Source organism: Saccharomyces eubayanus, chromosome XI (assembly GCF_001298625.1).
Source record: "Saccharomyces eubayanus strain FM1318 chromosome XI, whole genome shotgun sequence".
NCBI lineage: Eukaryota > Fungi > Ascomycota > Saccharomycetes > Saccharomycetales > Saccharomycetaceae > Saccharomyces > Saccharomyces eubayanus.
Window position 1 is genome coordinate 190372 of NC_030970.1, and position 20984 is coordinate 211355.

At 38.5% G+C, this 20984-nt stretch overlaps 11 protein-coding genes and 1 non-coding gene across 12 annotated transcripts; 7 read left to right on the forward strand and 5 right to left on the reverse strand.

Moving 5' to 3' along the window:
* Positions 1-399: 399 nt before the first annotated feature.
* Positions 400-2454, forward strand: YPK1 (serine/threonine protein kinase YPK1; the record flags this gene model as incomplete). The annotated part of the gene is made up of 1 exon (XM_018366330.1): positions 400-2454. One exon carries the CDS (start codon positions 400-402, stop codon positions 2452-2454), a length of 2055 nt encoding a protein of 684 aa, XP_018220922.1.
* A 488-nt stretch (positions 2455-2942) lies between these two features.
* On the forward strand, positions 2943-4817 carry RRN3 (rDNA-binding RNA polymerase I transcriptional factor; the record flags this gene model as incomplete). Its single annotated transcript, XM_018366331.1, has 1 exon — positions 2943-4817. One exon carries the CDS (start codon positions 2943-2945, stop codon positions 4815-4817), a length of 1875 nt encoding a protein of 624 aa, XP_018220923.1.
* A 463-nt stretch (positions 4818-5280) lies between these two features.
* On the forward strand, positions 5281-7008 carry SSH4 (Ssh4p; the record flags this gene model as incomplete). The annotated part of the gene is made up of 1 exon (XM_018366332.1): positions 5281-7008. One exon carries the CDS (start codon positions 5281-5283, stop codon positions 7006-7008), a length of 1728 nt encoding a protein of 575 aa, XP_018220924.1.
* Positions 7009-7188: 180 nt separating this feature from the next.
* On the reverse strand, positions 7189-7698 carry SRP21 (signal recognition particle subunit SRP21; the record flags this gene model as incomplete). The annotated part of the gene is made up of 1 exon (XM_018366333.1): positions 7189-7698. The coding sequence occupies one exon, from the start codon at positions 7696-7698 to the stop codon at positions 7189-7191; it is 510 nt and encodes a 169-aa protein (XP_018220925.1).
* A 1184-nt stretch (positions 7699-8882) lies between these two features.
* DGR2 (Dgr2p) lies at positions 8883-11465 on the forward strand (the record flags this gene model as incomplete). The annotated part of the gene is made up of 1 exon (XM_018366334.1): positions 8883-11465. The coding sequence occupies one exon, from the start codon at positions 8883-8885 to the stop codon at positions 11463-11465; it is 2583 nt and encodes an 860-aa protein (XP_018220926.1).
* A 642-nt stretch (positions 11466-12107) lies between these two features.
* Positions 12108-13082, forward strand: OAC1 (Oac1p; the record flags this gene model as incomplete). The annotated part of the gene is made up of 1 exon (XM_018366335.1): positions 12108-13082. The coding sequence occupies one exon, from the start codon at positions 12108-12110 to the stop codon at positions 13080-13082; it is 975 nt and encodes a 324-aa protein (XP_018220927.1).
* Positions 13083-13347: 265 nt separating this feature from the next.
* VPH2 (Vph2p) lies at positions 13348-13995 on the reverse strand (the record flags this gene model as incomplete). The annotated part of the gene is made up of 1 exon (XM_018366336.1): positions 13348-13995. The coding sequence occupies one exon, from the start codon at positions 13993-13995 to the stop codon at positions 13348-13350; it is 648 nt and encodes a 215-aa protein (XP_018220928.1).
* Positions 13996-14311: 316 nt separating this feature from the next.
* DI49_3260 lies at positions 14312-14384 on the forward strand. The gene has a single exon. It is a non-coding gene; the product is annotated as a tRNA-Ala (tRNA).
* A 356-nt stretch (positions 14385-14740) lies between these two features.
* On the forward strand, positions 14741-15499 carry SBA1 (Hsp90 cochaperone SBA1; the record flags this gene model as incomplete). Its single annotated transcript, XM_018366337.1, has 1 exon — positions 14741-15499. One exon carries the CDS (start codon positions 14741-14743, stop codon positions 15497-15499), a length of 759 nt encoding a protein of 252 aa, XP_018220929.1.
* A 360-nt stretch (positions 15500-15859) lies between these two features.
* On the reverse strand, positions 15860-17407 carry PRR1 (serine/threonine protein kinase PRR1; the record flags this gene model as incomplete). Its single annotated transcript, XM_018366338.1, has 1 exon — positions 15860-17407. The coding sequence occupies one exon, from the start codon at positions 17405-17407 to the stop codon at positions 15860-15862; it is 1548 nt and encodes a 515-aa protein (XP_018220930.1).
* Positions 17408-17885: 478 nt separating this feature from the next.
* Positions 17886-18989, reverse strand: APN1 (DNA-(apurinic or apyrimidinic site) lyase APN1; the record flags this gene model as incomplete). Its single annotated transcript, XM_018366339.1, has 1 exon — positions 17886-18989. The coding sequence occupies one exon, from the start codon at positions 18987-18989 to the stop codon at positions 17886-17888; it is 1104 nt and encodes a 367-aa protein (XP_018220931.1).
* A 254-nt stretch (positions 18990-19243) lies between these two features.
* Positions 19244-20392, reverse strand: RAD27 (multifunctional nuclease RAD27; the record flags this gene model as incomplete). The annotated part of the gene is made up of 1 exon (XM_018366340.1): positions 19244-20392. The coding sequence occupies one exon, from the start codon at positions 20390-20392 to the stop codon at positions 19244-19246; it is 1149 nt and encodes a 382-aa protein (XP_018220932.1).
* Positions 20393-20984: the final 592 nt, after the last annotated feature.

Here is a 20984-nt window from a genome sequence, read left to right on the forward strand (position 1 = left end):
GTAGAAAGCATATTATAAAAAACTACTCTGCTGTTAATTTTGAGTTGTCAACAAGTTTTATGCTGCACATAAATGGAATTCGTTACACGCGACTTTTTGAGGTAAAGCCGCGCTACAGGAAAAGAAGATCAAGAAATGCCCCTATTGGAAGGCTTAAAAATTCTTATCCCGAACGAGCCAGCAATAATCGATATATCTCTTCGCATAAACAGTTGTTGAATATTTTTCTTTTTTTATCTTTGAGACTTGATTTCGAAAGGTTCTATTAGTGTTGATCGAATACTTCAAGGGCATACTTACATCTACTATACTACTTTCAGAATTATTTTGTATTTATTAAGCCAGCAAATAGCCATCAAAACAAGTGTGAAATTTTAGGGAAAGTATATAGTTTCGAAAATGTATTCATGGAAGCTGTCAAAATTCAAGTTTGGAAAATCCAAAGAAGAAAAAGAAACAAAAGAAACAAGACATAGTGGGTTTTTCCATTCCTCCAAGAAAGATGAACCACAGAGTAGCCAAGAAACCATTGGTGAGCATGATAACTCAGTCACTCGTTCGTCTTTAGACAGAAAAGGCACGATAAATCCGTCTAATTCATCAGTAGTTCCCGTACGTGTGTCATACGATGCATCTTCATCGATCTCTACTGTGCGAGATTCAAACGGTGAGAACTCAGAAAACACAAATTCATCTCAAAATCTAGACGAAACAGCAAATATTGGTTCCACAGGAACTCCCAACAATGCCACTTCAAGCTCGGGAATGATGACCATTAAAGTCTATAATGGTGATGATTTTATCTTACCTTTCCCTATAACTTCAAATGAGCAAATATTGAACAAGCTACTGGCCTCTGGTGTTCCTCCACCACATAAGGAAATTTCTAAAGAAGTAGATGCGTTGGTCGCGCAGCTGTCTCGTGTTCAACTGAAAAACCAAGGTCCAGCAGATGAGGATTTGATTTCGAGTGAGTCAGCGGCAAAGTTTATTCCGTCGACTATCATGTTACCAGGCTCTTCGACTCTAAACCCATTACTTTACTTTACTATTGAATTTGATAATACAGTTGCCACTATCGAAGCAGAATATGGTACCATTGCTAAGCCTGGTTTCAACAAGATATCTACATTTGATGTGACAAGAAAGTTACCATACTTAAAGATTGATGTATTTGCAAGGATTCCCTCAATTCTCTTGCCATCGAAGTCGTGGCAACAGGAAATGGGTTTACAAGACGAGAAACTACAAGTTATACTGGACAAAATAAATTCCAACCAAGATATACATTTGGATTCTTTCCATTTGCCCATAAACTTAGGTTTCGATTCTGCAGCCAGTATTAGACTATATAACCACCACTGGATTACATTAGAAAATGGATTAGGCAAGATAAACATCAGTATTGATTACAAGCCCTCGAGAAACAAGCCCTTGTCAATCGACGATTTCGATCTTTTGAAGGTCATCGGTAAGGGTTCATTCGGTAAAGTCATGCAAGTGAGAAAGAAAGACACGCAAAAGGTTTACGCTCTGAAAGCAATCAGAAAATCATACATCGTGTCTAAATCTGAAGTTACGCACACTTTGGCGGAAAGAACAGTATTAGCACGTGTAGATTGTCCATTTATTGTGCCTTTGAAATTTTCTTTCCAATCGCCTGAAAAACTGTATTTCGTTTTAGCCTTTATCAATGGTGGTGAATTGTTTTACCACTTACAAAAGGAAGGTAGGTTTGATTTATCCCGTGCTAGATTTTACACCGCAGAACTGTTATGTGCATTAGATAACTTGCACAAATTAGACGTTATTTATCGTGATTTGAAGCCAGAAAATATATTGTTAGATTATCAAGGGCATATTGCACTTTGTGACTTTGGGCTGTGCAAATTGAACATGAAGGACGATGACAAAACGGACACTTTCTGTGGGACTCCAGAATATTTGGCGCCGGAGCTACTATTAGGTTTAGGCTATTCAAAGGCGGTAGATTGGTGGACGCTAGGTGTCTTGTTATATGAGATGCTGACCGGTCTTCCACCTTATTATGACGAGGATGTTCCAAAAATGTATAAAAAAATCTTACAGGAGCCCCTGGTTTTCCCAGATGGATTTGATAGAGAGGCAAAGGATCTATTGATTAGTTTATTAAGCCGTGATCCGACGAGGAGATTGGGATATAATGGTGCCGACGAAATCAGAAACCATCCCTTTTTCAGCCAATTGTCTTGGAAACGTTTATTGATGAAGGGTTACATTCCGCCATACAAGCCAGCTGTTAGTAATGCTATGGATACTAGTAATTTTGATGAAGAATTTACCAGAGAAAAGCCAATCGATAGTGTAGTTGATGAATATTTAAGTGAGAGTGTTCAAAAGCAATTCGGCGGCTGGACATACGTCGGAAATGAACAGCTCGGCAGCTCAATGGTGCAAGGTAGAAGCATTCACTAGATAGAGCTATTGAATTCATTTTACTATTAGTTTATTCATAATTTACTCAAATAAAAATAACTTCTTTTCCTTATTTACGTATACATTCAAAAGAGCTACAAGATACAATACGTGGTTTGCACTGTCAAATATTTTTGGGCGTGCCTAATACTTTCCACAAGTGTGGCTTGATATCCATAGTCGTAGCAATTTACCTCAGCTCACTATACTTAAACAATGAGTTTCCTTCTTACCCTTCTCATTTTCGGAGCGATGAGGCGGCAGAAAATCAAAAAAAAAAAAAGGTGTTGAAAATTTTCTCCTTGTACAAAAAAAATTTTGATGAGCATCTCTCGTATGGAGTAGTTTTCCTTTTTATATAAGGTTGTTTTAATTAACATCGAATACAAGGTAAACCAAGGGCTATCCACTAGAATTTGAGCCTTAACAACGGAAAGACTTACTATTTGGTACTGGAATAATACTTGGGCGAGAAACTAATAGACAAGATGATGGCTTTTGAGAATACAAGTAAGCGAACACCCCAGGAGTTCGTAGCACCTGTGGATCCAAAGAAAAGAAAGGTTCAATTCTCCAATAGTACAGGGCTAGTAACACTGCAATCAGAGGAAATGAAAGATGAAGTGTTTTCGACAGCTATGTATGCCAGGTTCGTGAAATCTGCCTTAGATGATCTAGACAAGAATGACTCAACCCAAATCAGCATAATTGCCAACCAAGTAGCACTTCCGACAAAGAATTCTGAAAGAATCGAGGATAAGAATTTCAATGTTCTTTTGGATATCTTATCTAGTAACATTAACAGGATAGAATCCTCCAGGGGAACTTTCCTGATACAATCTATTATAAACTTTGAGAAGTGGTGGGAATTACCTCCACAAACTCTAAGTAAATATATATATTTCATTAAAATCCTTTGCTCGAGTATACCCAAATGGTGGCAAGACGTTTCGATGATATTGGTATCTTGTTTTGTTTTACCAGTCGAACAAACGGTATGTCATCATGACATGCTTAAATATTTCTTAAGGATGATCCCCTCTTCGATGGGATTCATAGATACATATTTGGCCAAATTTTTCCCCAATAAGAATGATACTCAGAAAAAGTTGGTTAATTATACTTCAAACTTACTAAAATTGAGAGGCTACTGCTCTGAACTGGGATTCCAAATCTGGTCCTTACTAATAGAAAGAACTATTTCGATTGATGTTGAACTACAAAACGAATTGGATGAATTGGATGACGATGAACTAGAGAATGCAGAGTTAGTGGATGATGAAGACGCAGAGGACGAAGACTTGGTAGATGACGATGAAAGTGACGAAGATAACGATAATGAAGGGGCAAAATCTGGCATAACTGACATCAATCAAAGCGATGATGAAGACATGGACGTCATTGAAGGTATGGACGGTGCTGAAGAGTATAATGTGGAGCTGACACAAGGAATCAAAGAACTATCTACTAAATTGGATGCCATTTTAACTTTAGTAAGCTCACATGTAGAAGAGCAAGTAACGCCAGAAAGCTTAGAAAATGGTGACGGTGTTGGCGTATTCAATACTTTAACAACACTGTTTAAAACTCATGTCTTACCCACTTACTATACCAGATCAATCCAATATATCATGTTCCATGTCTCGCAACAACAACTAGAACTAATGGACTCATTTTTGGTTACTCTTATAGACATTTCGTTTGCCGCAAATGAAGCTGCCGAGAAAAAGATCAAGTCGTTGCAATACTTGGGATCTTACATTGCAAGGGCTAAGAAACTTTCCAGAACTCAAATTATATTTGTTGCAAGCTATTTGACTTCGTGGTTGAACAGATATGTTATCGAAAGAGAAGAAGAAGTGGACCAACGTGGGGGAATGGAAAGATTTAAACACTTTTATGCTGCGTTCCAGGCATTATGTTACATATTTTGCTTTAGACATGGTATTTTCAGGGACACTGACGGTAACTGGGAGTGCGAACTGGACAAATTCTTTCAAAGAATGGTTATATCAAAATTCAATCCTTTGAAGTTTTGCAACGAAAATGTCATGCTAATGTTTGCTCGTATCGCCCAACAGGAAAGCGTTGCTTACTGCTTCAGCATAATAGAAAATAACAACAATGAAAGGTTGAGAGGTATTATTGGCAAGGCTGATAGTGACAGAAAGGAAAGCTCGGTGCAAGCAAACACTGCGTCATCCTCTTGGTCATTAGCCACCAGACAACAATTCATTGATTTACAGAGTTATTTTCCTTTTGATCCTTTGTTTTTGAAAAATTACAAGATATTAATGAAGGAGTATTACATAGAATGGAGCGAAGCAAGCGGTGAATACGAAAGTGATGGGTCGGATGACTAGTATCATTTCCCATGAAACACACCCCACAAAAAACTTAACATCATACCATGAACGATCATTACTATTCACAAGTGAAGTAGGAGTATATAGCATAGACGCATTTAACACATTCTTTTAGTTTTTAGATACCATAAAGCTTTAATATTTATTTCCCCGGTATTATTCTGCGACAACTTACATTCTCAAACATTTGTTGATTGTCGTCACTAATTACGTAAGCGCTTGGTATTGGCAGCTTCTCTGCTTATTAAAGAGTTTCTGTGGGGGAGGGGTTCTTGAATCCTAACCTAAGTTATCGGAAGAGAACACACCCAGATATACGTGGGTTGTTATTTTATACTTAGCAAAGTCGGAAGTAGGTATTGATAAGCAAAAACATAGCGGATCAAGCTAGAACGGTTCTTTTCTGTTCATTTTGTTTGAAATCAGGGACGAGACAAAGACCTGAAAGGATACCAGAATTATGTATGTCACTTTTACGCAAGATTTGGATAAGGCGTTCAGTAATCTAGAAAGTACAACCAATGACTTTAAAGTAAGTGACCCTAACATGGTGCCAACACCTCCTATGGATTCGGATTCCGCGGCTATAAGTTTGGCATTCCTAATAAGTCTCTCGATCACATTTGCAATATTGATGCTTATCTTGATAGTAATCGCTGCATATGTTACCTTTTGTGGTGACGATGAGTCAGAATATGATGAAGAGAATGCTTTGGGTACACGAACTTCAGGAACTTTACATTCTTTGTTTGGAAAGAAACATAGCGGCATCTTGCTGGATTCCAGCTTTGCATCTCCGGGTGGGTTTGATGACGAGATCGCTCTGCAAGAAAGAGAACTCGAAGAGTTGCCAAAGATGTCAGCATATGAGGTTGAACTATATATAAGAACGAAAGAATTTCAGATGATGAGCCCGCCAATGGTAAAGGAATTTGGAACGTACTTGGATAAGGACGATCAGCAATTCATTAAGGATCGTGGTATTCAAAGTTACTTCTTGTTGCCCAGTATAAATGATAATATAGACGAATATGGAAACTTTCTGCCTAGTTTTATTGTCCAAGACAAACTAGATATACAATTTTCAAAATTCAATAAAAGCTCATCCACAGTAATGAATTATCCCTTGCCCCACAACAAGAAGGACGCGGTATATTTCGAAGTGAAGGTTTTCAGACATATCCCAAAATCCAATAGCATTTTCAGTATAGGTTTGACTACCGTTCCATATCCTTATTTTAGGGTACCCGGTATGGCTAAGTATTCCATCGCTTATGAATCCACAGGTAAATTAAGAATAAATGATCCTTTTATCGCCAGTACATTATTGCCAAAGCTGGAGGAAGGTGACACTGTAGGATTCGGTTACAGATATAAAACAGGCACTATCTTCATCACACATAATGGGAAAAAATTAATGGACGTAACACAAAATATCGGTATTGATCTTTTCATTGGAATTGGGGCATTTAATGCCGCATATACAAGAACATACACAAGGGACGGGCTATTGGAAGACCCAGATAATGTCAGCCTCCGTGAAGCTCTGTCAGAAGGTAAAGATATTGAAGTTACCAAGGATCTTCAAAGAGTTCATGATCCACATGACGAGAGTGACGAAATGACATCTGATGAAGTTGAATTACACGTTAACTTAGGTCAAATTGGATTTGTTTTTATAGAAGCGAATGTGAAAAAATATGCATTTGGAAGCGTTTATGGACAAATCGGAATTCCTCCAGCTTATAACGGAACTGAGATCAACAAGGATACGATCTTACAAAAGGGGGAAGAGTTACCACCCAGATATGCTGACGCTGACAATTTTTTCGGTAAACCGCAAGTGAGAGAAGGCTCGTCTGCTGGAATAATAGCTCAGACAAGTAGATCCAAGCACTCGATTGGGACGTATGAAAGGATATCCTCTAATTTCGACAGAGAAAACAATGTGTACGATGATAGTCTTGACATCAACTACAACAACGGTAGCAATAATGACGAAAATGCAGATTACAATGAAACTTCTCCGTTATTAGAAAATGCCAGTACTAAAAGCTCAGTAATCATAAATACCCCTTCTGAAATATCCGGTGGAGCTACCAATAAGAAATCTATAAACAAATCTAGCAAGAGACGCGAAAAGAACAAAGGTAAAGGCTCCAAAAAGAAAAAGAGGTCTAGAAGATAGAAAGACACTGTTAAAAAATTGATCACCCAATCGCAAATTATGCATAAAAATATATACACATTCCTACTGGCTTCTTTTTTTTCAATTCAATGGTTTAGATGGGTTTTAATATCTAAACATATATATAATATTTCAGTCATATTCATTTATTATTATTTTTTTCTTGTATACACGAACTGCTTAACGCTTCTTTTTGCCCTTGTTCTTGTTTTTCTTCTTCTTCGAAGCTGAAGAGCCACCATTATTATTCTGCACAGTATTGGCACCTTGCTTCTGCCCTGCAGCCGTTTTCGTGGCCGTAGGTTCGCTTTTCTTAACATCAGTATTCACGATTAAAGTGACCAGACCGACAACATCTTGAATATTTTTGGTTTTTATCTTCTTATCAGATTCTTTTACCTTAGCGTTCTTTTGCTTTTTCTTTAATTGTGCTTTTTTTTCGATTTTGCCTGGGGTTACAGATACACCTCTTGGGCCCAATGCACTAAGCAATCTCGAAACATCTTTGCTCTTATTCGTGGTAAATTTGTAGTTCGAGGACAGATGCGAGTTATGAGTTCTGAAAGATACTTTAGTGTTTTTTTTTGGTGTGGGTGGTTTATACGATATAGAAAATAGTGTCTGAGATGGATTCACCTCGAATAGGCGAACGCTATTCATGATGAAGTTGTCAATGGGCTTCACAGACATGCTCAGTAGTTTTGGGTGGTCGAATAGTTTCTCGCAGGGATAGAGGGGAATATACTCTTTTACCTTGTGTCTTTTGAATAATGCACAAATTGAATTTTTGGTATTGTTCCGATGAAATAGTTAACGCTTTAATTTTCCTGTGCGCTGCCGCTTACCCTGTCGCCTAGCCTAAAACAGAGCCTTCGTAGCATACAACCTTCAAAGTTACTGATATTGGTAAATTAGCTTCAGTCCATGATCTATAATCTTTATTGTTAGTTAGATCTAAGTTTGCCAAGAAGCTTCGTAGACGGGTTTCAATCCGGTAGTAGCGTTTGCCTCGTTATAGCAATTTTCTTGCACTGAGGACGACACTGCTACGAAGAGTCTACTACAGTACGTTGTTACTCCGGCTATTACCTCACTATAACCAAATCTTAATATGCCGCACCCGCAACATAGGCTTAAATATGTATACAAGTATATGTAGATCCTTTCGGAATGCTAGAAATAGTGTTTCATGGGGGAGAGGCCTGCTAAAGGTCTTTTATCGGCCAAGAACTTGAAAAAATTGATAAGGTCGACGATTGAAGTTGTTTTCTAACCCTCATGCCCTATTTCCCAATAATTAAGAATCGGATTATAAATGTATTAAATCATTTATGTTTTTTTTCTTTTCTAAATATTATGCTTTGTACTGCTTAAACCTAGTATTTATAACAAAATATATAATCAAAAAGCTTGTCACCAAATATTTTCTAGGAGCCCCATAGCCTCCAAATACAACAATCAGGTAAAACTCCTCGGGTTGACTCGATCATTCTGCTTAAAATATGCACAGGGCCTCTAAAAGCCTTCTCTTTTTCATCTAGGTAACCGTCAATACTGCAAGGAAAATCCCGTTTTTATTGCACCGTAACCTATTCAAAAACATATAGAGTACTTTAATTCTTTGAGGGGGTATTTGTGTCAAGTGAAAGCTATCCCTAAGAACAGCCTGCAAGCGACTATCAAGTCTGGCCTAGACCTCGTTAAATTTTTTTCGTTTTTGAAGAAGATCTGAACTAACATAGCGTTATATTGGAACAAAAATACAAGGAGTGCATATTCAGTAAGTGTTAAAGCCATCAATTCGAACAGTTACTGAACAACCATTAAGTTCTCATCAACACATATTTACTGTTCGTGCGGTGACCTCACACAAGATGTTCAAGCTGAAGACAAGCGCCCCAAACTACGATGAAACTTTAAACTCTAATAAGGGTGATCAAAATTCGACCGCTGTAAATGGTAAGGAAACGAGCCAAATGAGACATTTGAGTATTCCACATAATCAATACCAGAATCCGTCCATTGCAGAGTCAAGGAGAAGCTCTACTAGGTATGATGGAGGTTATTCTGCCGATATAACCCCTGCTCAAATAAGAATTATTGATAATATAGACAACAGAGCAAGACTAAGAAAGACACTTCAAAGAAATTCAAAGGTCTTGCATGGATACAGTAGCCTCAGCGAGAACGACCGATGGTATTTCGATCTATTCGATAGAAAGTATTTTGAAAATTATCTCGAAGAACCCTCCTATATCAAGATCTTTAAAAAAAAGGAAGAGTTGAAACAGTTTGAAAGGATGTTCTTAGCTCAGGAGTTGAAAATTCCTGATGTATATAGATCACCCAATTATCAAGGAGAATCAACAGGGGCCAATTCCGAACTCTTCAAAAATTCAATATGCTGTTCTACATTCAGTCACGATGGTAAATATATGGTTGTTGGTTGCAAAGATGGTTCTTTACATCTTTGGAAAGTCATGAACTCACCAGTTAAGAGATGGGAAATGGCTCGATCAGAAAAATCGGTTAGTTTAACTAGAGCGAACTCTTTAAAAATCCAGAGACATTTAGCTAGCATTAGTTCTCACAACGGATCCATGTCAAGTAATGATTTAAAACCAAGCGACCAGTTCGATGCAGCTTCGAAACAATTACATCTATACGCACCAGTTTTCTATTCCGATGTGTTCAGAGTTTTCATGGAACATACCTTAGATATCTTAGATGCGAATTGGTCCAAAAATGGATTTCTAATAACAGCTTCGATGGACAAAACTGCAAAACTATGGCATCCTGAGAGGAAATACTCATTGAAAACTTTCGTTCATCCTGATTTTGTCACTTCTGCAATATTTTTCCCCAGTGACGATCGTTTCGTAATAACCGGATGTTTAGACCACAAATGCAGGTTGTGGTCTATACTTGATAACGAAGTCTCCTATACCTTTGATTGTAAAGACTTGATAACGTCTTTAACTCTATCTCCTTCTGATGGAGAATATACTATTGTCGGCACGTTCAATGGGTACGTTTATGTTTTATTAACGTATGGTTTAAAATTTGTTTCTTCATTTCATGTGATTGACAAAAGCACGCAAGGGACTACCAAAAATAGCTTCTACCCGTCTTTCGAATTTGGGAAAACTCAACACGGCCCTAGGATTACGGGCCTTCAATGCTTTTTCTCTGAGGTAGATAAAAATTTACGATTAATAGTTACTACAAATGATTCGAGAATCCAAATTTTTGATCTAAATGAAAAAAGAGCACTGGAAGTATTAAAAGGATTTCAAAGTGGCTCTTCAAGGCATAGAGCTCAACTATTAATGATGAAAAATGAGCCAGTAGTATTTACGGGTAGCGATGATCATTGGTTTTACGCCTGGAAAATGCAGACCTACAACTTATCAGCAGAAACGAATAGCATAATTCCAAACAGAAAAAAGAGGCTGAGCGGTAATATGAGTTTCAAAGGGCTTTTGAGGATTGTCTCCAATAAAAGTACGAATGACGAAGCCTCGACAGAAGCCTCAAACCAAGGTGGGTCTCGCACAAACCAAAACTCTTCAAAAACTGCCCCTCAGACTCAACATGTTGGTAGCCAAGCTATCAAAAATAATCATTACATATCGTTCCATGCCCATAGTGCGCCAGTCACTTGTGCTAGTATTGCTCCCGATGTTGCACTTAAAAACGTTTCATTATCAAACGATTTGATTTTCGAGCTGACTTCACAGTATTTTAAAGAGTTGAATCAAAATAATAATAATGCGGAAAATAATGGCGCAAATGATAGCAAACCCACCTTGCAGGCTATTAAAGAGTCGGGAGGATTTAGCACAAATTTATCAAACGTCGTAAATAATGTTGGTACAATTTTAATCACGACAGATAATCAGGGTTCGATTCGTGTTTTCAGAACTGATATCTTGCCAGAAATACGTAAGAAAATCATTGAGAAATTCCACGCTTATAACTCGTTCCACAGTGAAGCTACTGACAAAAGAAACAGCCAAAATAATGACAGTTTATTCGTTAGTAAAATGGATGAGACAGAGCCGGAAGAAGTTGACGAATTTAGCACTGCCCCACCTTCAAATGTAGATAACAAAAGAGATCAAGAAAGTAGGTTGAGCAATGATTTTTATGAGCAACATTTGAACAATAACCAAGTGGTTTCAGGTAAGTCGCCAAGAGCCGGTGCTATTTTCAAAAACTCGATATTCAACAAATCCAATGGCAGTTTTATGTCATTAAAGTCAAGAAGCGAGAGCACTAATTCTACGTTATTCGGGCCGCATGATATTCCGCAAAGCTCTACCTCGGATCCGAAGCTAAAGTGCGACGTTTGCAATGGATCTAAGTTTGAATGCGTCTCAAGAAATCCGATTAGTGGAGGCGAGGATTATTTCACTTGCACTGACTGTGGTACGATACTCAATAATTTCAGATAAGAAGCCATTCAGACACGAAATAGACCAGACCAGATCCTAGTCTTTCACCAAATCAGCATAGTTAAAAAAAAATAGCTTACTACTGTTAATTATTATAATACTGTTAAATATTCTTCATTACTGACACATTTCTCGCCTGACAATTCCTGCCAAAAAACGCCGGAAACGGACTTAGACTGACGTGGTTCATCAGGGCGAGATTGGACTCCTTCTGGACAGGAAAAAAGGAAATGAAGGGATGGGGATTTCACCCCAATAAAACCCAGGGTAGAATATATGGTTACATACATATATGTTCTAGATTAGACAGCTAGTGAGGGTTCCCAATACTATGAAAAAAGGTCTCAAAGGCAAAGTTAGCATTTAACACCTCATTCAATTACAGCGGGATCGGCCTCTTTCGCGTTCGGAAAAAAAAATCAAAAAAACTAACATTAAGCACCGCTGTAATTTCAGATTGTGACTAAATCATCGATCGATAATTATGGTATATATAAAAACATTATTATCGCTCCAAAATTGGGATTTACTTTTTCTTTCTCTACAATGTCTCCCCTCCATGATCGAAACTGATATCAATCTTCTTTGACTGCCAGAGCAACTAAGACACTCATTGAATAAAAATCTATACTTTAAGCAAATATGTCATCTGAAAATTCTAAACAGGAGAATCAAGTTGAGAAAACAGCAGCTCAAAAAATATCAAAGTTTGGTTCGTTTGTAGCTGGTGGCCTAGCAGCATGTATAGCGGTCACTGTTACCAATCCGATCGAATTGATTAAGATTAGAATGCAACTTCAAGGTGAAATGTCCGCTTCAGCTGCGAAAGTTTACAAGAATCCAATTCAAGGTATGGCAGTGATCTTTAAAAACGAAGGTATCAAAGGTCTACAAAAGGGTTTAAACGCTGCTTACATCTATCAAATTGGATTAAACGGTTCCAGATTGGGGTTTTATGAGCCAATTAGAACATCATTAAATCAAGTTTTCTTTCCAGGTCAAGAACCACACAAGGTACAAAGTGTCGGAGTTAACGTTGTTTCTGGTGCTACCTCTGGTATAATTGGTGCCGTCGTTGGTTCTCCATTGTTTTTAGTAAAGACAAGACTTCAGTCGTATTCTGAGTTTATAAAAATTGGTGAGCAAACTCATTATACTGGTGTTTGGAACGGGCTGGTCACAATTTTCAAGACTGAAGGTGTTAAAGGGCTGTTCAGAGGTATCGATGCCGCTATTCTTAGAACAGGTGCTGGTTCCTCTGTTCAACTACCAATTTACAACACAGCAAAGGGATTTTTGGTAAAGAATGATATAATGAAGGATGGACCAGCCTTACATTTAACCGCAAGTACTATATCTGGGTTAGGTGTTGCCGTGGTTATGAACCCTTGGGATGTTATTTTGACAAGAATCTATAACCAAAAGGGTAACTTGTACAAGGGACCTATCGACTGTTTAGTAAAAACAGTAAAAATTGAAGGTGTTTCTGCCTTGTATAAAGGTTTCGTGGCTCAAGTCTTCAGAATTGCCCCTCATACGATCATGTGTTTGACCTTTATGGAACAAACAATGAAGCTGGTTTATTCAGTGGAGTCAAGAGTTTTAGGCCATAATTGATATCCATAAAACATAGAGGCTTGAAATTTCATCCGCTGTGCCAGAATGGTTCCTAATTAATGGTACAATTACAGATTTTTTCGTTTTACCATGTAACACTAAGGAAAACAGAGCATTTTTTATTTCACATTCATACACTATAGTTTTATAAACTTTGATATATACACAACGTAACGATAAACATACAAAATATATATTACTACTCTTCAGTTTCGCGAACTGTATCTCCCAAAATCCACAGTAATTGTCTATAAAAACTCGAGTTTTACAGCGTGATCTTCTTCAGCACTTTCTTTTTTTCAACTTTTACTCTCTCTTTCACTTTCGCTTCTTCAAGCTTCTTTAAGTAACTGTTATAAACAACCACATCTGCTACTAAGACTAATATCCCAAAAAATAGACACAATAAGAGACGAACATGTACTGGGAAATTTGTAGAGGTCCCGGTCCAGTACCAAATAGCCACGACAACAGAAACGACACTTACAAGAACGTTGAAAACAGTAGTAACTTGTTCTTTAATTTGCTTATTGATTTGCGAAGGTGTAAGCTCGTCTTCTTCTCGAAGTGACGAGATAGGTTTATTTCTCTTGACCATTGTTTGGTATTCAAGCTCTTGTTCCTGATATTTTAAAAACTCTAAATTCTTCTTAAAACTCTCTGAATAATGCGAACCTTTGGCAACTTTTGGTTTGAATTCGAATTCGAGTGGTGTCAACAGTTCTCTCATTGAGCAGGGCAAATCATTATCCTTCGTGTACTCCTTTACATAAAATAGCAGTGAATTGATGGGGACAGCGTGCCCTTGTAAAAACACCTCAATATCCTCATCAATACTTTTGTTTGATCTTCCACTGCTCTTGAACTTTCGCAGAAACTCTGTTGTCTTCCTATTCAGCTTAATGTCAAACATCCGAAAAGATATGTATACAGCCAGGCCTTGAAACGGGTTTGCTTTTCTTGCCCTCTCTTCAGGCAAGTCTTTAAGAGAGTCTTTTCTTTATTTTCATCTTGTATCGTGAATATTTCCTACGCCATATTCCAATAATTTAGGCATATATATGAGTTTAATCACCAAGAAACCTAGTAACAGGGCCAAAACAACAGCCGCTGAAGAACGCATGGATATCACTGAAGTCTCTAATTGTTTGATGGGTATACAAAAGCTGTTTTCTTTAAGTTTTCACTATAAATTTTTGATTCAGTTCCAAAAACTCAACAAATTACTTGGGCGTGTGGCGTAGTCGGTAGCGCGCTCCCTTAGCATGGGAGAGGTCTCCGGTTCGATTCCGGACTCGTCCAAATTTTTTAGGTTTTTTTTACATCTACCCTAATCAAATAGATAAAAGCAAAGCATCACATAGAGGAGACGTTGATATAATTGGACGAAAATAAAGATTATATCAATAGTTTACCAGTGGTCTCTTCATATCTTAATGGCTCATCTAAACCTACAAAAGTTACCAGCAATTCGTTGAAGTTCAAAAGTTACCCTTCTTTGTGGTTCTCTGAAGGGGCGAGAAGGAGAGGAAAGGATTAGCATGGGAAAAAACATAAAAAGACCCAATGGGTGGCAATATCTGAAGATGTCTTCGAGGAATCTGGTTGAATCAATTGATTACAGCTGCAAGTTTCAAGATCGTTAATTCACAGTAATAATGTCCGAAAAAGTTATCAATCCTCAAGTTTCATGGGCTCAAAGGTCTAGCACCACTGATCCAGAGAGAAATTACGTCTTAATGACCGTGTCAATTGCTGACTGTGATGCCCCAGACTTAACTATCAAACCAACTTACATTGAATTGAAGGCTCAATCAAAGCCTCATGTCGGTGACGAGACTGTTCATCATTATCAACTGCATATTGATCTGTATAAGGAAATCATACCTGAAAAAACAATGCATAAAGTCGCTAATGGTCAACACTATTTCTTGAAACTGTACAAAAAGGATTTGGAAGCCGAATACTGGCCACGTTTGACAAAGGAAAAGATGAAGTACTCTTACATCAAGACTGATTTCGATAAATGGGTCGATGAAGATGAACAAGATGAAGTCGAAGCTGAAGGTAACGATGCCGCCCAAGGCATGGACTTAAGCCAAATGATGGGTGGTGCTGGCGGCCCTGGTGGCGCTCAAGGCATGGACTTCAGTCAAATGATGGGCGGTGCTGGCGGCCCTGGTGGCGCTCAAGGCATGGACTTCAGTCAAATGATGGGCGGTGCTGGCGGTGCTGGTGGAGCTCAAGGCATGGACTTCAGTAAAATGATGGGCGGTGCCGGAGGTGCCGGCTCTCCAGATATGGCTCAATTGCAACAATTATTGGCCCAAAGTGGTGGTAATTTGAACATGGGCGATTTCCAAGAAAATGACGAAGGAGATGAGGAAGATGAAGAAGAACCGGAAGTGAAAGCATGAAAGAATAACGGCCTCGTGTTTGAGGAACTAACAGGAGTAACGGAGAACGAAAGGTAAAAATCTGTACTTTTTTCCCCTCGTTGTTCGGTTTGTTGGTTTGTTGTTATCTTTTATGTAATAAATATCGTAGTATTAATTAAAAAATTTATTCATAACTATTTTTTGCCATATAATTTACAAAAAAAAAACCCAGCTAACTCTTGATGTTGTATTAAGATGCCAAATGAATAAGAAGAATATGGGGATGCTAATGTCGAGTCAACCAAACTGTATGAAATGCTGGATTATTTCTATGTCGTAATTGTAAAGGGTAGAATGTAAAGAAGAAACATAAGTGTGACATTCCTGGGTGGATAGTGCTCAAGAAAAATCTAGTTTATCAACGATATCTTTAACGAACGGGGAATCGTAAATCTCGTCAATCGACCAACGTTGGTTTTTCCTCGTTAAAGTGTTCTCCACGATTTTTTTCCCCGTATTAGTGTCATCATCACTTAACCTATACCATCTCCAATCGAATCTAGCTATACGGTGTGACGTGGCCCTGCTACGCTGTCTCATTGAAGCGTTTGGAGGCGGATCAAATGGTAACCTATCCTCAAATAAACTATATAATATGACGCCTAAAGCCCACGTATCACTCAAGTGACCATCATATGGAACTCCCATCAATATTTCTGGAGACACATAGTCCTCTGATCCACACCTTGCTGTACACATTTCATCATTCTCAATTTTTTTACAAAGACCGAAGTCCGCTAGTTCAATAACATTCTGCCTGTAGTAAATTGGTGAATCCTTAAAACTATTGATATCATCAAATGTGTATTTCAATAATACGTTTTCTAACTTCAAGTCACGATGAATAACATTACTTTCATGCAAGTATTTTACTGCCAGAGCCAACTCTGCAAAGATCCTTTGAATTAGCCATAACTCTAAGCCACCGTTACGGGCCATGACGGCAGCTAATAAATCTCCTGCAGAACAATAGGACATAATCATGTCACAGGGCGGTAGAGCTCTTGGGTTCTTTTTAATCAAATCGTGTAAAGGCTTCTTGCTGGTAATAAAAATTGGATTGTTAATTCCAAGTAGTTTGACTATACATGGATGGTTTAGCGATTTCAAAACTTGAAGTTCTCTAGTCAAAGAATTTTCCAAACGGGATAAAGTTTCTTTATATCGTAATGATGTGTTAATTTGTTCGACATGTGATAATTCTTCAGGATATTTGAGCCTTTTTACAGCCACTTGCGCTGATTTAGGATCACTTTGGTCCATCGATTCATATAAAAGCACATTACTAAAGTTTCCTGAACCAATTGGCCTTACCTTTCTCCATAGCAATGGCTGGTCCCAATGATCCAGAAGAAAGCCCTGGAGCGTTTCATCATCGTATTTGTCCGTGTAGTCACCACTTTCTGACAAACATGATTTTTTTGAAGTGTTACTATCAGAATCACTATTGAATGTCTCCTCAGCGACTGTTGGTAAAGAAACCACTCTTTGAGGCAATAAATTCGCAGGTGCAACAAGCTCAGAAACAACTCTTTGGTTTGGCTGCGCAATGGAAAGCATGTCATCCAATAAGCGTGCATGACTTCGCCTTTTGGGAATATTTAATGAAGATTGATCTATGGGTGACATACTGAAATTTCCTGGGGATAACGGAGTATAGGTCATCGGTGTGGGTAAAGTTTGAACATTCTCGAACGTTGGAATAGACACAGTCAAGGGCGTAGTGCAAGTTTCGCTAGTGGGTACAATGAAAGGAGCTTTTTGGTTTCCCTCCTTATTTTTAATAGGTGATGTCCTTTCCTGTTGCTTGTCAGTGGAGTCCGAAAATCCGTCTTGTTTCAACTGAGGTGTCTTTGGCTGTGAAAAGAGCCTACTAAATTCATCCATTGCCGGTATAGCACAAACGGATGCTGTAAATATGAGTGATTTTGAATTCAAATTTCAAGTATGATTCCTGAGCTTATCTTGCCAAAAAAACTGTCTACCTGTGTAGAAAAGAAAAAGACAAAGAAAGCGCCCCACGTTAATGAAATGACTGTGACTAAAAAACTTTCTATGCTTAAGAATAGCGTTGCATGGGGGAATTGAGCACTCAGCCTTCTCAGTACGTATTTGTTTATTTTAAGTTAACTCAATTATCTCGTGATCGATGAATGTATGAAAAATGAAAATCTAAAAGGAAAAAAGAAAAAGGCTGTCTTCCAGTCTTGAAAAAGGAATATCGGAATATAGTGTGCGTTGAATGAAGCAAGCAGATATTTTCCACAAGACAAGAAAACGTATTTCATGTCAATCGTTTAAGCGCGAATATGTGAGTTCAAGTTTGTGTACAGAAATATTTACTTATCTAACATTTCCACCGCTATCATTCTTTCTTAACTTTTCTTTTTTTTACCATTTGAGATAAGATGTCATTATTATTTGATTCAGCAGTAGCTCTTTTTCTTTTGGGACCTCCCGCTTGCTTTTTCTGTTTTACTTCAAACTTATCTAATTGTTCCTTACGCGACTTAGCACCCAACTTCTGTAGTGTCTCATTTTTATTTAAGTACTCTTTGTCTTCTAGCAATTCACTGTCACTCTTGGATTCCAACCACTCTAACAGTTTGATTTCATTCCCATAGCCTTCATCATTCTCGTACGGAGTCTCCAAGACAATTGGAATACCCTCAAGATGCTTGGAATGGGCAATCATCCTAAAGACATCGATGCCCAAGTAACCTTGACCCAAGCGTTCGTGCAAATCTCTATTTGCGCCAAGTGGGGCCTTAGAGTCGTTCAAATGAATAGCGCTTAGATGTTTGAATCCTATTACATCGTCGAATTCTTTCCAAAAATTGTGGAATGCCTCAGTGGTACTTATATCGTAGCCTGCGGCAAAGGTATGACAGGTATCTATACAAACACCTATTCTTGATTTGTCTTCAATCATTCCGATAACTTGCTTTAAGTCTACCAAGGAGCTTCCTACCAGATTCCCGGTACCCGCCATATTTTCTAATACAATCTTGACAAATTCTGTTTCTTTGATAGCTTTGTTCAAGTATGAGGCCAATTGCTTCAATTGCAATTGATGGTCGCCTTTTAAGGTAGAACCTGGATGTAGGTTATAGAGACCAACGCCCAATTGCTCACATCTCTTTAAATCATCCATGAACGATTCATAACTCTTTTCAGCCTTTTCCTTATCTGGATTAGCTAAATTAATGAAATATTGGCCGTGCGGTAAGATATCAGTTAGTGGATTGTAGTTATAAGTTTCACAATTTTTCTTGAATTTGTTTATTTCCTCTTGTGTATACTGTGGAGACACCCATTTTCTTGGAGATTTTAAAAACATGGCAAAGGAATTACAACCAGTGTTAAATGCATTTGTTACACTATTTGAAATTCCACCGGCCCCCGACATATGGGCACCGAATTTATATTTTGAAACAGCAGATCTAACAAAACTAGTTTTTGAGGACATTGTTGTGGCTAGGATACGGGAGAAGACGGTGTATTTTTGCGTCTTGCCTTTCTGATGTAGAGCTTACTTTTCCATATTTGCAAAGAAGTTTAACTCGTATCATTAGAGGAAGAAAAAGGATCAGGCAAGTGAAAAATAAAAAAACGACGGAGCTAAAAAAGTCTGAAAGTATTGATGAAAAAAGTTTGTCTATGTAGATATATAAGTTTATATTAATGTGAAGAGAAAGAAGAAAGCCATGAGGAAACATCTGCCTATCTTCTACCCTTCGTTACTTTGTTTTTATTTTTACTTGATTTCTTGGTTTCTTGAGCCTTCTTGGCTGCGGCAGCCAACTGCTCTTTTGTCTTGGGTACAACTTGAAAGAACCCATCTAGTCTACCCTGAATGCCTGACCTTAGCCCTTTTTTCAACCTTGTTATGCCGGATTTAACTCTTTCCTCACTAAATTTCTTCTCATCGCATAAATACTGGATCAGTTCCTTTTCATTTGGTGGCGACCACTTCAAGTTCACTTCGCTACCATCGATAACTTCAGGGTCTAGAAATAACAGCCTTGCCTGTTTGTAGGGCCAGTTTTCAGGGATTTTCCACTTAGTGTTGTTTGACTCGCCAGACTCGATGAACTCTATAATTTTCTCAATGGATCCATGCGTTTTCATGAGTTTCAAAGCGGTCACTGGACCAACACCTCTGATGCTTTCACAGTAGTCACAACCGAGCATAATACAAAGGTCAACGAACTGTTCTATGGTCAAATCGAGGCCTCTCAAGACCAGCTCTGTGTCTATTTCATGAATCGGCTCCTTCTTGGCCTCTGAAAATGTCAAGTGTCTTAACAGAAAGGGCGTTCTGTAACAAAGAGTGTCCATATCTTCACTTGCTGCCGCGTAAACCTTACCCTTTTTCGCCAATTCAGCACACTGGGCCTCTGCTTCCGTGGGCGCTATTATGAACGGAATGCCCATGAGTCCTAATAATTTTTGAGCTTCTTCGTTATGCTCTTTGGAGACCTTAACCAACCGTCTTTCTTGCTTCATCTTCTCTAGTTCGGTGGTAGCCTCTGCCAGTTTTTTCTCAGTTTCTTGTCTTCTCGTGGACCGCTTGGTCAACTCATGAGATTTCATATCTGGAGGCTTACCATCAAAGACATAGCAAGGCTTGATTCCGTGGTCGATCATTCTCAGTGTCCTGTAGAACATACCCATCAAATGCGATGTAGTTTCGCCGGCTTCATTGGTCAATTGCCCACCATCCTGCTGCCTCACGGCAATCAAGAATTGATATAGCGACATAGAGGCATCGATGGCCACTTTTCTGCCAAAAAAGCTCTTGATGTCGCTTTTCCTGATAGCGGAGGGCACGTGTTCTGAAATAATTGCATTTAAACCTTTGATACCCATTTTCTCCCAACGAACTCTTTCCTGTCTCACTGTACCCAATACGCTGCGTTTCTCATTGATATAGCCTAAAGGTGAAATAATCTAGAGAATAACCAACGGCTTATGGACGCGACGCGTCACAGTGTCAAAAAAAAAAAAAACGCTGGATAAAGGTGCCAGACGCGTAAAAACGACAGCAGGTTTCACCAATACGGGAGCCAGTGGACTAAGTGCTTTCCGATGGCTTGACAAATCCATTCAATTAATTAGATAAACCATTCCAATTGCTCCCCCCCTTCAAAACATCTCGTAGGGTGCCTAGCAGGGTGTCGTTGTCTTATTATCACTCTGAACGAGCTGTAGTGCCGGCCGGGTGCCTCATTCGGCAGTTTTTTTCGCTCGCTTTTTTCGTGAAAAGCGAAAAGTGGCAAGCAAACCTATATCACTTTCTACTTCTTTCCCTGTTCTTTTGTTTATTGGTAAGAGCCACTATCACATCCCCATTAACGAAAGTCGCCAAAGTGTGTCATTTAATACTACGCTCAGTGACAGTATTTTGTTTAGATCTCAACCAGAGACGACCATCAAGTGCTACGCCATTTACACGTTGCCT